The sequence below is a fragment of the Podarcis gaigeae genome (assembly GCF_964106915.1).
Source record: "Podarcis gaigeae genome assembly, chromosome: 1".
NCBI classification, from domain to species: domain Eukaryota; kingdom Metazoa; phylum Chordata; class Lepidosauria; order Squamata; family Lacertidae; genus Podarcis; species Podarcis gaigeae.
This window is the reverse complement of record NC_139678.1, coordinates 44,337,810-44,352,345: the sequence shown is the minus strand read 5'-3', so window position 1 is coordinate 44,352,345 and position 14,536 is coordinate 44,337,810. Positions and strand designations below refer to the sequence as shown.

Sequence of the window (14,536 nt, the reverse complement as noted above, 5' to 3'; positions counted from 1 at the left end):
TTTAGTAAAAAGCGAAAGAGATATGTTATTGGGGGGGTGGGGAGACTCCCAGCAACGGTCAAAACAACCCTATTTATTTCAAATTCATTTTGTTGCAGTTCTAATACCTCATAAACAAGGCAGTGTTAGGAGCACAGGCTAAACTATTAGCCCTAGAAATGGAGTTGTGCCTTTGACTTGCAAACCTACATAGTACATAAAGGGACCCCTGACCATTAGGTCCAGTCGTGGCCGACTCAGGGGTTGCAGCGCTCATCTCGCTTTATTGGCCGAGGGAGCCGGCGTACAGCTTGTGGGTCATGTGGCCAGCATGACTAAGCCGCCTCTGGCGAACCAGAGCAGCGCACGGAGACACCGTTTACCTTCCCGCCAGAGTGGTACCTATTTATCTACTTGCACTTTGACGTGCTTTCGAACTGCTAGGTTGGCAGGAGCAGGGACCGAGCAATGGGAGCTCACCCCATCATGGGGATTTGAACCCGTTTTATTGTTGATAACAATAGTTGCTCGGTAGCCAATTGCCATAAATATAGGCACTTTGGAAAATAATCACATGTGGGCCAAAATCCCAGGAGGGTGGTATTATGCTGCTACCCCTGACCCATGCTGAAGACACTTGGATGGAGAAGTTGACGTGCATTAAAACAGTATCAATAAACTTTGAGAAGATCAAGAGGTCTTGAATTGTTTTCAAACCGGGCTGAACTTCTCATTTTTCCAATCTTAAATCCAGTTCTCCACATTTCTGCATAAATGATTCCCCCCCCCCCCGCAGTGTTTTAGTGTGGATTTCTCTTAATATACACATTTTTTAATCACTCTGAAATTTCCTGTTGATATAAAAATGTTGTTTGTCAAAGTGTGGATTTTCAAAGGAAACATTATTTCACATCTCTTGCTCGCTAAAAAAAGAATGTGGACTATCCACTTGTTTGCTTCTCAGAGTGTTAACAGGAACAACTAGGTAAAAGTGAAGCATCACACCACTGAAGTTAATGTGGGAAGTAAATTAAATCTGTTTGAGAAAGTAACCTGAAGATAATAACCTTGAGAGAACTTCCAGAGATGTCTCAGTCTGTAGTAGCAAAAACAGGAGTTGTGGCTTCTGAAAGATGAGGAAATTTATCATAGCATGGGCTTCAATTCACTTCATCATATGCTCAGCTGGCAGGGGTGTGGGTGCCAGGGGTGCTGGGTATAGGGAGCAGAGGGGGCTTCCCCAATATTTTTGGGCAAGGGGCAGGGTCTCCCCCCCTCCCCAAAGCTGAGGGGGCTGCCAGGAGCCAGGCGGCAGCTGGGACAATAAAGATCTTTGCTTTTGTCCTCTGCGCATCCTGCCCCCACCTGGCACATGCCGGGTGGTGTCACGTGATGCGTCATGTGGCTACGCCCCCTCAAAGTGTGGGGGGACAAGTCAGCGCCCCTGGTGGGTGCTTACACACACAAATGTTGTAATCAGTGCATCAAACAGCAGTGAAATATAAAAAAAGTCTGTGACCATTCTTTATAAACCATTACATAAGCAAAGTGACCATTCACAAAAGCAGCAGTTGGTGATTTCAGTTCATGCCTGATTCCTGAGAAGTAAACACCCTATTCAGTTCTAATTCAGCAGTTTCATTCTATAATTTCAGGGGGAGAACTTCTAGATACTGATGTGTAAAGCAGGTTACCAAAGATTCTTTTTGTTAAATTCTATAACCTCAAAGAGCTAAACAATAAATTATTACTGCTGTCTTTGTTGGTTTCTGTTATTCAGAGTTTTCTAACGGAATTGGCTATTGGGAAGAGGCAACTGGATGAGATCAGTTGTTTAGCAGATATGTTTTCAAAGAGCAGTCCTGGAAAACAGAATGAGATTCATGTCCATCAGAAAGAGATAAATGCGAGGTAAATGGTGGTTCATATATAGAGTTAGCCCGTGATGTCCGAGGGATGAGCTTTACTTTAAATGTAACTTCTGGTTTAGACATAGTGTTTTCTAGAAGGTGGTTGTTTTATTGATAATTTGTTAATTTTATATAATTTAAGTTGCAATTGTGATGTTCTACTCTTGTTCTTTTTGTATGCATGCCACTTTGTGACTCGTTGAGTGAAAAGCAGCACAAAAATACAGTAAAAGAAATCAATTGAAATATACAAGCATAAATTACTATCCGGGACTTACGAAGGTTTGTGTCCAGCAGCTTCTGAATGGCACACATTCCCTATCCCTGTTTTAAACACTGAGGTGCCTGTTTGCTCACGCAAACGAGAGCAGGCTACAAACTGAAACCACCATCGTGTTCTTCATAAGAATATGATACACATGTTGAGACGCATTAGAGTAAAATGTCCCAGAGCATGTGCAGAGTTCCTTTCTCTCATCACATAGTCCAACAGCATAGTCACCACTGCAGCAGCCTTCTTTACTTTTCTGCTCTTAGGTGGGAGCGCTTGGAAGCACTGAAAGAGGAGAAGGGCTCAATGCTGATTGGCGTGGCTGACGTGAAGACATTCCTTCAGGATTGCCAGGATACTCAAGGGCTACTACAAGACAAGATGACCCGCCTTGAGGACTTAGGACATGGGAACATGCCTACTGTTCTGTCGGCTGAGGCACACAAGCTGACAAACTTTGAGCGAGAGGTCTTAGTGCTGGAGAGGAAAATTGAATACCTGAAGAGTGTCGCCAAATCGTAAGAAACCAGCCCTTTGGTGCATTGTAGTCGGTCCTGGGGGCCCTGATTTCAGGGGGATTTAAAGTAAGAATAGGGAGATCTGGTGGCTACTTTGGTAGGCATGTATTCTGTTCTTGTTGGGTAGCAGCAAGAATTGCTGTCTCTGGGTGCTGTAATGGCTTCCTTTCCTTTTTCAAACAGGTCTTCTACCTTACTGAATTATTAGGAACTTGGATATAGTTTGGTTGTGGAGAATGGATAATCCACAGCACTTGCGGTCATTGATAGGATTTAGGACGTATTATACAATTCAACAACCCATAGGCATCTCCCAAAACACACACACTAACTATGTACATGGGAATTTGTAGAGAATCTTGGTACATTTTAGGGAAGTTTTTAATGTCTGAATTTTTATTTTATTTTTAATATTTTGTTGGAAGCCACCCAAAGTGTGGCTGGGGAAGCCCAGCCAGATGGGCAGAGTATAAATAAATAAATAAATAAATAAATAAATTATTTATTTATTTATTTATTTATTTATTTATTTATTATTTTATTGCTGCCCACGTTCAAAGCCCCATAGCATGCAGAATAGGGTTCCCTCCTTTTCCTCTTACATTGTTCTGTCCCACCTTTCATCCAAGGAGCTGAGGGTAGCACTTAAGAGAAGGAAATGTTTTTGCTTTTCTCCAGCACATCCAACCAAATCTCCCAGCTGACATTCCTTGATGGATACCGGTGGAATACAGTTCAGGTCATAATGAACTTGATCCGAACCCTAGCACTAATTCAAAAACGTGTCTTGGCTTCATTATGCAGGATCAAGGATACCAATCCTGCAGAGAGCAGGGCCATAACAGAACAGGTTGAAGATATGGAGGAGCTCCTGTTATTGCTAAAGTCAAAGGCAGATGAGAAGGGGAAGGCTTTGCAAGTAGCACAGGACCAACAGGCCTTCCTGCAAGACAGTCGTCGACTTCTTTGGTGGGCAGATGCCATGAGAGAGAAAATGGCCAGCGAGGAAATGGGGGTAGATGTGGCCTCTGCAGAGTTGCTGCTAAAGGAACACCAGGATTTGCTGAAAGAGATACACAGTCAAAACCACAGGTAAAGATCTTCTTCAAAGGTGTATGAGTGTGTACCAATGCCATATTTTGCAAGCGATAAAAGCACACCAAGAACACTGGCCAATATAAGTTTCAATAGTGGGAGTGGTCCCTACTCGCAAATCAATATTCAATTGTAAAAAAAACTAATCCATTCGAAAGTATGTATTCTGACAAGGATTACAAACTTAAATAGAGATTACACACTCAGAGATTACAAACTCAAACTCATAAGGATATATATAACACAATAATTTGTTACAGTATTAAAGATAAGAGTTTATGAGTAGAGATAAATTCATGTTAGTCCATAGTAAGATTTGACGTGAAGATCTTTGTTTCAATCATTGAACAGAAGTCAGAAGTCAATTATGGATCAGAAACCAGGACAGGGCCCTGTTTCGATGTATTCACCTTCATTAGTTGGAAGTATCAAACTGAAAATGCATTTAAATTCTAAATTATCATAAATTATAAAACAGTATTATACAACATTTGGTTCCTTACCTTTTAAGGGGTCATGTAAGTTTGAAGAATTTGTGTAAATATATCCTGTTGTTTTCTACGTTTCTCAGAGATAACAACTGGAAATAATGAATATTAATAATAATTACATGTGTTGAATATTTTGCAAGAGAGGCATAAAAGAAGTCTGCAAAGGAGAAGACCCTGAACTAGGGTAGCCTATATGGTGTCCTTCATACATTGTTGGACTACAATTCCCATCATGTCTGTGTTGGTTTGGTAAAAGGGAAAAATACTAGATATGGGTATAATGAAAAAGGAGAATTCCCTGGATGCCTAGCTCCAGGTTTAGGGCAAGTACTCTTTGGTGAAAGAGCCCAGGAGAGATTTAAAATCACAGAACGTGCAGCAAAGTAAAGTGTGGAAATATAGTCTGTTAAACCTTAAAAAAAACCCTTCAAAGTTGCTTTCAAAGTCCCCCCACTTCCCTTAGAATAGAAAGAGACCACACACTGCATAAGTTAAAAATGGTTTACTTCAAAGGTTTGTTTCAAAGTCTTCAAAGGTCAGATTTGTGTGCTTTTCCATACAGCAGCAAGAAAAGACAGGCAGAATAACTTAGATTCCAATAAGTGGTAAATGTTTCTGCATCTGCTCTGTATCAGGAAGTTTTTAATGTTTGATGTTTTAGCATGTTCTGATATGTGCTGTGAGCTTCCCAGAGTGACTGGGGAAACCCAACCAGATGGGTGGGGTATAAATAATAAAATTATTATTATTATTATTATTATTATTATTATTATTATTATTATCATCATCATTATCATTATCATTATTATTAAAATTATTTGGCTGACGAATGAGTAGTGATTTTAATCTCTGGAATACAGACGTTAGCAGAAGGAGTGTTATTTTTAATGTAAATAAGTTTATAGAGTTTTTAATTACATCCGCTTCTTGATGCAGATGTGGCCTATGCTGCTGTTGTTAACTTTGCTGTCTGGTCTTTGGCCACAATAAAGATTGATTGATTTGCATCAGTGTTCAAAACTCCCATTGTTCTAGGTTCCCATTGTTTCAACAGGGAATTTCATTAGTGCAAGCAGTTTCTGAGCTCTGGGCTCAGTAGCGTGTCTAAGATTTCAGATTAAAACTGCAGAATGGAAGGAAAGGAGGACCTTTTTCTGCCTCCCCACTTCCAGCTACCCCCTTAAGAATATTAGGGGGGTGGGCAGGGTAAGGACTAGACCATGTGAAAAAAGAACATAATATTTTAGCTGCAGTTCATTCATTTTCAGCTTTGTATCCTTGTTATTAAAAATACACGCCTAGATGTTCTATTGTTGCGCCCATAACCTAGGTTTAAGGTGCCATTTACCTCCTAGCTTTTATATCTCAGTTTCTATCACTGATTTGCATAGAAACACAAAGATGGCTTGCTTAAGGCATGGGGTCTAAACAGGGAACAGCCAGCTTAGACCTCATTAGTGGTAGGGTGGAAATCAGAGAACAAAGAGTTTGGTAACCCTTCCTCCCAAGGTGATATGGTGTGACCTAGCTAAACCTGGCAGGACAGCTTACTCTATGGTCTTAACCCCCTCAGTGTTAACCATGTTGGTTATATGAGGCTGATTTAGCCACAGCCTCACCAATTGTTCACCATGCTGGCTGCAACAGATGGAAGTTTTAGTCCAACGATATATGCAGGGCACCATGTTAATTAACCTTTGTCCCATAACATGTTTAGCACTCTTACATGGTACCAAATACTGTTCTACTTGGGAGGGAAGATCATGAGATACTTATGATGGGTGTCCTTACAAAACTTCTGGTACTGTATGTGTATGTTGCTATGTGCATGTTTGAATTGAATGATATTTCAAGAGTTCATTGTATGAAAAGAAGTTAGACTCATCAGCAAAATGACACTGAATATCATAACCAAATGCATACTTTCTTTACATCCTCAGTGCAAGCATTGTATTTAATTCAAATTTCAGGAACTTTAAAAACAGAGTTGTTTCCAACTAAGCTAAACTCAGAGTAGATGCACTGAAATTAATGGACCAGACTAACTTTAGTCCACTTATTTTAATGGGTCTACTATGAATATGATTTAATTGGATACCACCCATGGTCTTTCCTCAGAAAACAGCTTTTCATTGCTTTGTCCTTAATATAGCTATTTATTGATCACATTTCTGCAAGTTTCCAAAAAAGAAAATTGAAGACTGAAAAAGTGACAGGTTTCCATTAATAAAGTACTGGTCATTAAAATAATTTATTCTTAAGGAAATATGCATTTTCTTGATGAAGATGTGGTTTTCACTTATGACAATAATACATGGAACTTTCACAGGTTTAAGCAGCTGCAAGAGTTGGGTGAGAAGATAATGGATGGCCCATTCAACACCAAGGCTTTGGAAATCTGTGAGTCTGTGCAAAAGCTTGCTCAGCAAAGGAATGAGCTAGATGAATTGTGGGTAAAGCGGCGGAAGAAGCTCCAGGAAGATGTTGAACTTCAGAAATTCAACAGAGAAATCAATGGCATCCATGCTGCTCTCTCGAGCCATGAGGCCTTTCTGCGAACTGATAATCTTGAGGTAAATACTTATGGCTACCAAGCTGATCATATTCAAATTCAGAGTAGAAGTTAGTAATTTGTATCTGAGGTAATAAATTCTTGGTATAAAAATGATTTTTAAAAACCTCCTCCATGCTACATTGGATCTCATCCAATATTTATAAAGTTAGGATGAGATATAAAAATACCACAACAAATACAAAACACACTTGGTTTTTTGCAGTTTAATCTTGCATATATCTGAGAATGCGGGTGATTAAGCCATGCTATTAATCCTCCCCCACTAAAAAAAATCTCAGTGTTCTCCTCTGCAGAAAACTTAGACAGCATTTATATATGTATTTTTATATACGTCTGTTATACATGTATGAGTTGTATGAGTAGAGAAAATTCCTTGGTTTCAAGGATGATGTGTTCTGATATCATGGAAAACCTTGTAGTGAGACATTAGCAAAGCCTAGGTTATTCTAACTAGAAAAACCTAGGCATGTTCACTGACAACTTTATTGTGAAGGATGCTTGCTTGCACAATGAAGAAGGCAGAGAAGATATGCCAGAGATAGTGGCTGTGTTTGAACATCATGTAAGGAATGGTTTATTGTAGTGAGAATGAACTTAGGTCAGCACTGGGCCTGTATACCCCTCTTCCCCTTCCCTTTCCTGACACAGCTGAAAGTAGGAGATCAGAAACCTTTTCTTCTGTTTTTGATTCACCAGAGTTTGTCATGTGGTCTGAACCCAACAAAATGTGGTTAACCTTAATTATGGTTTATTTGAAACTTTAAACCATGGTTTATGAAGTTACCTTGTTTCAGTTAACTAAGGTTTACATTAACCACAGTTTAGGCTTTTAATATAATGCTGAACTTAGGTTAATCAGAAAGAAAATAAAATCTTCTAATCTCCTGCTTACGGCTGCACCAGAGGAAGAGAGGGGTCTATGGAGTGCCTCAGTCGTAGACTTGCCTTGGTTTGTTGCCATCAAAATAAGCTGTAGTTTATTATGACTTAAAACATAGTTGATGTCATCTCCGAAACTGCTGTAAGAATAATGAAGTTGTGAATTTTAATCTGTTTTAGTAATTTAACTTCTGGTAAACTGTTTTGAGGTTTTTTACATGATCAAACAGTGTATAAATATTATGAAATAGATAAAAATGATAAATGAAGGAATAAATATGCTTGCACCATGATGTGGAATTAGGGCTAATCTGAACATCCAAACCCACCTCCTGGACTTCTCAGTGTTTGGTTGGATTCTAGGGATGTTGGGAATCTACCCAAAGATCAGGAGAATGCAGTGGACATGCAGTGCAGGCAAAGGACAAAGTGAGAATTCAGAATGAGAGGATGTTTACTATTTGAAGAGAAGGCTGAGGACAATCTTTCAATTCCCCCTGCCTCCTTAACATTAAGGAAAGGCAAACGGCTGCATTCAACAACCTGCTGGTGTTGAATGGTGGTGGGAATGTTGTGATGTTGGAGCATAGTTCCTGGGAACATCTTGTGTGGGACAAGATGACCATCTCCATGGACAGTCTTGCATCATCACATATCAACGTTCTCAGCACCATTTGCAGACTGACTGCTGAATGCTAAATCACCTGACCACCTCATCCATCTGTAAATACTCCACCCACTCAAAAGTGCTTTGATTTTTGCGGGAATCTGCCAAGTTCACAGAAGTTCTCATCACACCTTCATTTGAAGGTTGAAGGTCCAGTTAATGTGGGAGGTTGGGTCGTGCTCAGCCAACGTGGGGTGTAGTCATGCTTGTTTTCCATATCTTCAGGACCACGTTGGTTCTATTCAGAGCCTCTTGAAGCGGCATGAGGATTTTGAACGAGTGCTACTGGTGCTGAAAAAGCGAGTAAATGCAGTCAATGAGCATGGATATCAGCTGGTGGAAAGGGGCCATTTTGCTTCTGACATGTATGTGTTTAATTTTCATTTTTCATTTATTTAGATCCGGAACACAGGAAAGGCCAAGGCCTATTCTTGCATGATATTAAGAAACACATTAGAATGCCCTTTACATTTTTTGTGTCATGTATTAATGCTGTTAGCTTTTATTCCTTTATAAAAGGAATTTATACAGCATTAGCCTGCCTTCCTTTAGCCAGAAAAATCCAAATGTCTTATACTGAATAGCAGAGTAAACTGTGGATTAATTTGAGTTAGATATTCAGCTATCCTAAACTGCCACAACACCCTGTAGATCAGTCTACTAAGGCTCAAACAAATGAAATGTTTTACCAACTTTGTAAATTATTTCTGATAGATCTCCTCACCCACAACCCATGTAATACCTTTTGGAGAAATTAAATCTCCTCTTATTTCATTTACAGGATTGAGGAGAGGATGGCTGCCATACGAGACAGATGGAAATTGCTAATTAATAATAATGAACAGAGGAAGAAGAGGCTACTAGCTTCTCTTCTATTACAGGTTAGAGGGCAGTGTATCACAAACCATATGTAGAGAGGTTGGATGGGGTTTGTTTGTTTACTTACTTGCTTACTTGCTTACCTAGGTTGAGTATTCTCCAGTTCAGGGGTACCTAACATAGTGGCTTCCTTTTGTTTTGGACTTCAACTCCCATAATCTCCAGCTGTCATGGCCAGGGTCAGGGGTGATGGCAGCTGTAGTTCATAACATCAGATTATACAGTGGTTTTCAACCAGTGTGTTGTGGCACCCTGGGGTGCCTTGAATGATGGTCAGTTGGTGCTGCGGGCAACACTGGCCTCTGCTCCTCTTTCCTTCCCTCCCTCCTCTGATGCCCTCTTGCGTCTCTGCCTCCCCAAGACTTGCACAGCTGTTTGCTGCAGCAGCCCTGGCTACAAGCTCCCCAGGTGAAGGGTGCTTCTGGGCCTGGCCCTGTGGAGCAGTGTGAGGAGGCACCTCTCTTTGGGACAGGGGTACCAGTTCAAAGACCAGGTGCAGTGACAGCAGCTGCCCAGAGGGCTCCCAATGAGAGGGGAGAGGGAAGGAGGCTGAGGGAACACTCCACAAGGGAGGATGTTCAAAAAGCTCTGGAGGCAAGGGGGTGACATAACTGGGCTCCCGAGCCCCACATGGGTGCCACAGAAAGAATGTAGCTAGTCAAGGGAGCCATGGACTCAAAAAGGTTGAAAAACCTCTGGATTATAATATTCAGAAAGAGCATATAGTTTATCCTAGAATCTGGATGGAATAACACGTGTTTAAAAGCCTCCCCACACAAAAAATGACCTGCATGTATACACTAGCATAGGGAGAAGGTTAGGCCTGGATACTGCTCTTTGACATGTTTGCTTTCCACAGCATATCACTTTTTGACGCAGGGGAACATTAGGTATTGTGACCTTTCACTGGTGTTCTAAAGTGTAACCTGACGAGTTCACATGGGGCCTGTTTTAAAGGATGGGTATATTGTTCTTAAGCTTTCTTTGCAGGGAGTGTGCCACTTTTGTATTCTGCATTGGCATGAAATAAATGCTGGTGATGTTTATAGCAAACTTTCATATGTGAGGGATAAGAGGCATTGTGGATCAGCAGGAACATATTACCACACCAAGTTCTTGAGGGATTGGCCCAAGTTTGCCTTTAATGCCCACTGCACCATATATTCCAACTTTCTGATAAGAGAGAGTTCACCTAACCTGCTCTAAAAAGAGTATTTTGATCAGTATGCAGCTGTAGGAGAAATTTCTAAATAATCAACCATAATGTTTTTCTGTGCTGTGACTGCGAAGGGTCGGGATCACAGGAACATCCCATAATGTGACATTAAACGTTGTCATTGAATACACACTATGTTTAATGCATTTTTGTTTTTATTGTGTTACCTGTAAATATATGTTTTAATGTATCAATATATACTTGGGGGAAAAAGAGATTTAATGCAATTGTAGGAGTTCACTCACGACACTGCTGAGCTCTTGATGTGGATGGAGGAGAAATACAAGATAGCATCAGATGAGTCCTACCGTGAGCCAACAAACATACTACGGAAGCTCAAAAAGCATGAAGCTGCAGAACAAGAAATGATGGCCAATAAGAAGCACTATGTGGAGCTGATGGTGGTAAGGCTGGTCTCATGGAGATATATTGATGACTGGCAGAATAGCCAACAATTCCTTGTTTGATTAGAACATTTCAAATGTAAGTACAACAGTTCCGTGCATATTTCTGGATTCTAATAGCAAACAACCAGGCCTGTGCTCACATGCACAGCACACAGCACTGGATCTGGAATTCTGTGTTTCTGAAAAGCTAGTATTAAATTTTTGTTTTTAAATTAAATTTCTAGTATTAAAACTGAAAACATGTTGGCGCTTTCTGCAGAAGCCTAAAACTAGGCTTTCAGGGGAAGCAAAGTACAGAGCCTCAAAGAACTGTGCCTATCAAGTATATTGCTTACTTTGCTGTTTGTAATATCACTTAGGATGCCTGCATCTAACACTAAAAAGCAGAAATTGAATTTTAAGAATAGAAGTCTAGTAGCACAACAGTTACAGCTATGTATTAGGAAGAATGTTCTAAGCAAGTGTTTGTATGTATGTATGTATGTATGTATGTATGCATGCATGCATGCATGCACTTTCCCATCATATGGTGTTAAGAGATGTTAAAGTTCATGCAAAAGACTGATGGGAAACAGAGTTTTCCTACAGCAAAACAGATGAAAACAACACACTGCCCTTAAGTTCAGCTTGAATTTCAGCCTTCTGAAATCAGGGCCACCAATGTTGTTGTATAGCATTGTTGGTTTGTTCAGTGACTGGTTGGTGAGCATCACTTTGCAGTTTTTAGGATACTGGCTTCTTCTACATACAATGACTTTGACATAAACAGAGGCAGGTAGGAGTAACCAGAGCTACAGGAGTTTTCTCTTGACCAAATGCACTGTCTCTCTCCAGGCTGGAAAACAGCTGGTTCAGGATGACCACTATGCTGCAGATTCCATTCAAGACAAAATGTCAGAGCTGAAGAAGAAATGGGAGAAGCTGTACAGCAAGATGATAGAGCGAGGAGACAAACTGAGGCAGGCCGGACAGCAAGAACAACTTATGGAACTTCTTGAGGTCAGGGGCAAGTGCTTTTCTGCCAGGAAGGCTAGGGCTGAACTGAGTGCCATTGCCACGGTTCATAAATTTTAAAAGATCGTTGGCCATGCTGGTTGGGGCTGATGGGAGTTGAAACCCAACATCTGGAGGGCTACAGTTCCCTCATCCTGTTTTAAAGTATTTAACCAGTGAATAGTTTTAGGTTCTCAAACTAGTAAAGAAAATGTAAAGTAGCAGAATACTTGAGCATCTGCTTTGCATGCAAATGGTCCAAGTTTCAGTCCACAGGCACAGCTGAGATTGTCCCTTGTCTGAAGCTCTGAAGAGCCTCTTCCAGTCAGTGTCAACAGTCATGAGCTAAATGAATCAATGATCTGACTCTATATAATGTAGCTTCCTATGTACCTCCTATGACAGCAAAAAGTGAGCATTCGCAGTGCTCATAGCAGATTCTGCACCAAGGTATAAAAACCAAGGTGCAGAGTTTCCTGAATGGTTGCACCATTCCATCAGTACCGCAGAGAATTTATGCCAGAGGAAAGAGAACAAAGCGGGGAATCATCCACATGTCAATATTTCCCCTTTAGGATGCTGAAGAGAAGATAGAGAAGGTTGAGAAGAGTCTTCGAGATGCAGAGATGGGCCATGACATGCGTTCTAGTCGCAATTTGCTCAAGGAACACAGTCAGCTGGAAAATGAGATGCAGGGATTGGCTGAGAAAATGAGCTTGATTGTGTTGCATGCCAAGAAAATGGCGACAAATCATTTTGACAGCGAAAGGATTCTGGATGAGACACAGAAGTATTTGGAATGGTGGGTTGCTCTTTCTGTAAACATAGTGCATTGTACAAGGCTTCCTTATTCTCCTGTCCATAATGATTTACTTTTATATCTCAGCCAAGCACAGTTTGATACTGCTTGTTCCACAGAACTCAGAAGACTACTTTAACAATAGAATAAAGTATGACCTTTTTTTCCAGCTGGAATTTGCCAGAACTCAGTTCGGGCACCTCTCAGGTGGGCGCCATTGTCATTCTAAGAGAATAAGAGAGGTATTCATAGTGAGTTTTGGCACCTCTTTTTCTAGAAATATAACACTGGAATAAAGCCTAACATAACATAAGCAGGTAATGCAGAGAGAGCTAGTATGGTGCAATGAAAAGAGTACTGGGCTTGGATGTGGTGGGAAACTTGAGAGTCAAAACCCCACTTTGCTATGAAGGAATGACCAAATCATTACCTCAGCCTAAAGTATCTCACGGTAAAATGCTGATCAGCTTCCCTGGTATTATTAGCTTGCCACTATTCTTTCTTGCTTCCTTCACCAGATTATTAGCAGGACACAAACACATAAAAATCATTTTCATCGAAGTATGATTGGAGAAGTGAATCAGCTGGCTTCTATAATTCATAACATTCCCAACATGCAATTTTACACTGGTTCTTCTAATTAGTTTTGGCAATGTGGGTGTAGAAAGCAAGCTGGGTGCACAAGATTAAAATCAACATTTCAGAATTATACATTATTGTAGAGGGGAAGATATTTCACTAACAGCTGGATCACTGACCTTTTCTTTGTGACCCATCAATTATGTTGACTAATAAGAATGTTTGCTTATTGAGGGGATCTTGCATTTTCTTGGGCTGAGTGTGTGAACTTCATTGTTTTAACATCTGGTTCACAGGTTTGCCTCTCTCCAGGAACCTCTTGCTGAGAGAGGCCAGCTGCTTCAGGCCAGAGTGGAATTGTTCCAGTTCTACCATTACCATGACATGGAAATGAAGTGGATTAGTGAGCGGATGTCAGTGGCCAGCTCCACAAACCGAGGCCAGTCCTTGAATGTGGCTCAAAGCTTTCTACAGAAGCACAAGGTAACTCCTCCGTTCTGAGAGATGCTGTCACAAGTTTACAGCATGTGTTCTATTTCAGGGTGAGATTTATAGCTGATTCTCCAACCAGCTGGAAGATGTTTCAGGAGGGTTTGCTTCTTTCCCTAGCTGTAGGGCTGAGATCTGTGATGGTAAACATGTGGCACCCTCCTAATGCCATGGCAACATGCTTGCTCGAGAGCCAGTGTGGTGTAGTGGTTAAGAGCGGTAGTCTCATAATCTGGGGAACCGGGTTCGCGTCTCCGCTCCTCCACATGCAGCTGCTGGGTGACCTTGGGCTAGTCACATTTCTTTGAAGTCTCTCAGCCCCATTCACCTCACAGAGTGTTTGTTGTGGGGGAGGAAGGGAAAGGAGATTGTTAGCCGCTTTGAGACTCCTTAAGAGGAGTGAAAGGCGGGATATCAAGTCCAAACACTTCTTCTTCTTCTTCTTCTGCTTGATTGTTCTGTACTTTAGCAGAACAGTGGTACCTCGGGTTACAGACGCTTCAGGTTATGGACTCCGCTAACCCAGAAGTAGTACCTCAGGCTAAGAACCTTGCTTCAGAATGAGAACAGAAATTGCACGGTAGCAGCAGCAGGAGGCCCCATTAGCTAAAGTGGTACCTCAGGTTAAGAACAGTTTCAGGTTAAGAACAGACCTCCAGAACGAATTAAGTTCTTAACCTGAGGTACCACTGTATGTGACCTCCAAAAGCATAGTGAAGCTGGAGACCACTGGGCAACTCTAGATGCAGAGAGCCTGGTGCTTAGCAGAGAGAGGAACAAGGTACCTTC

At 41.0% G+C, this 14,536-nt stretch overlaps 1 protein-coding gene across 2 annotated transcripts in view; it reads left to right on the top strand.

Moving 5' to 3' along the window:
* Positions 1–14,536, top strand: part of SPTBN5 (spectrin beta, non-erythrocytic 5) — a 110,072-nt gene that overhangs the window by 28,354 nt on the left and 67,182 nt on the right. For both annotated transcript variants that reach the window (XM_083746069.1, XM_083746070.1), the window contains exons 15-24: positions 1,760–1,890; positions 2,427–2,678; positions 3,483–3,770; positions 6,594–6,837; positions 8,611–8,750; positions 9,167–9,266; positions 10,714–10,884; positions 11,722–11,886; positions 12,456–12,682; positions 13,555–13,741. In XM_083746069.1, the coding sequence (XP_083602195.1) occupies positions 1,760–1,890; positions 2,427–2,678; positions 3,483–3,770; positions 6,594–6,837; positions 8,611–8,750; positions 9,167–9,266; positions 10,714–10,884; positions 11,722–11,886; positions 12,456–12,682; positions 13,555–13,741 (1,905 nt within the window). The remainder of the gene's footprint in view (positions 1–1,759; positions 1,891–2,426; positions 2,679–3,482; positions 3,771–6,593; positions 6,838–8,610; positions 8,751–9,166; positions 9,267–10,713; positions 10,885–11,721; positions 11,887–12,455; positions 12,683–13,554; positions 13,742–14,536) is intronic.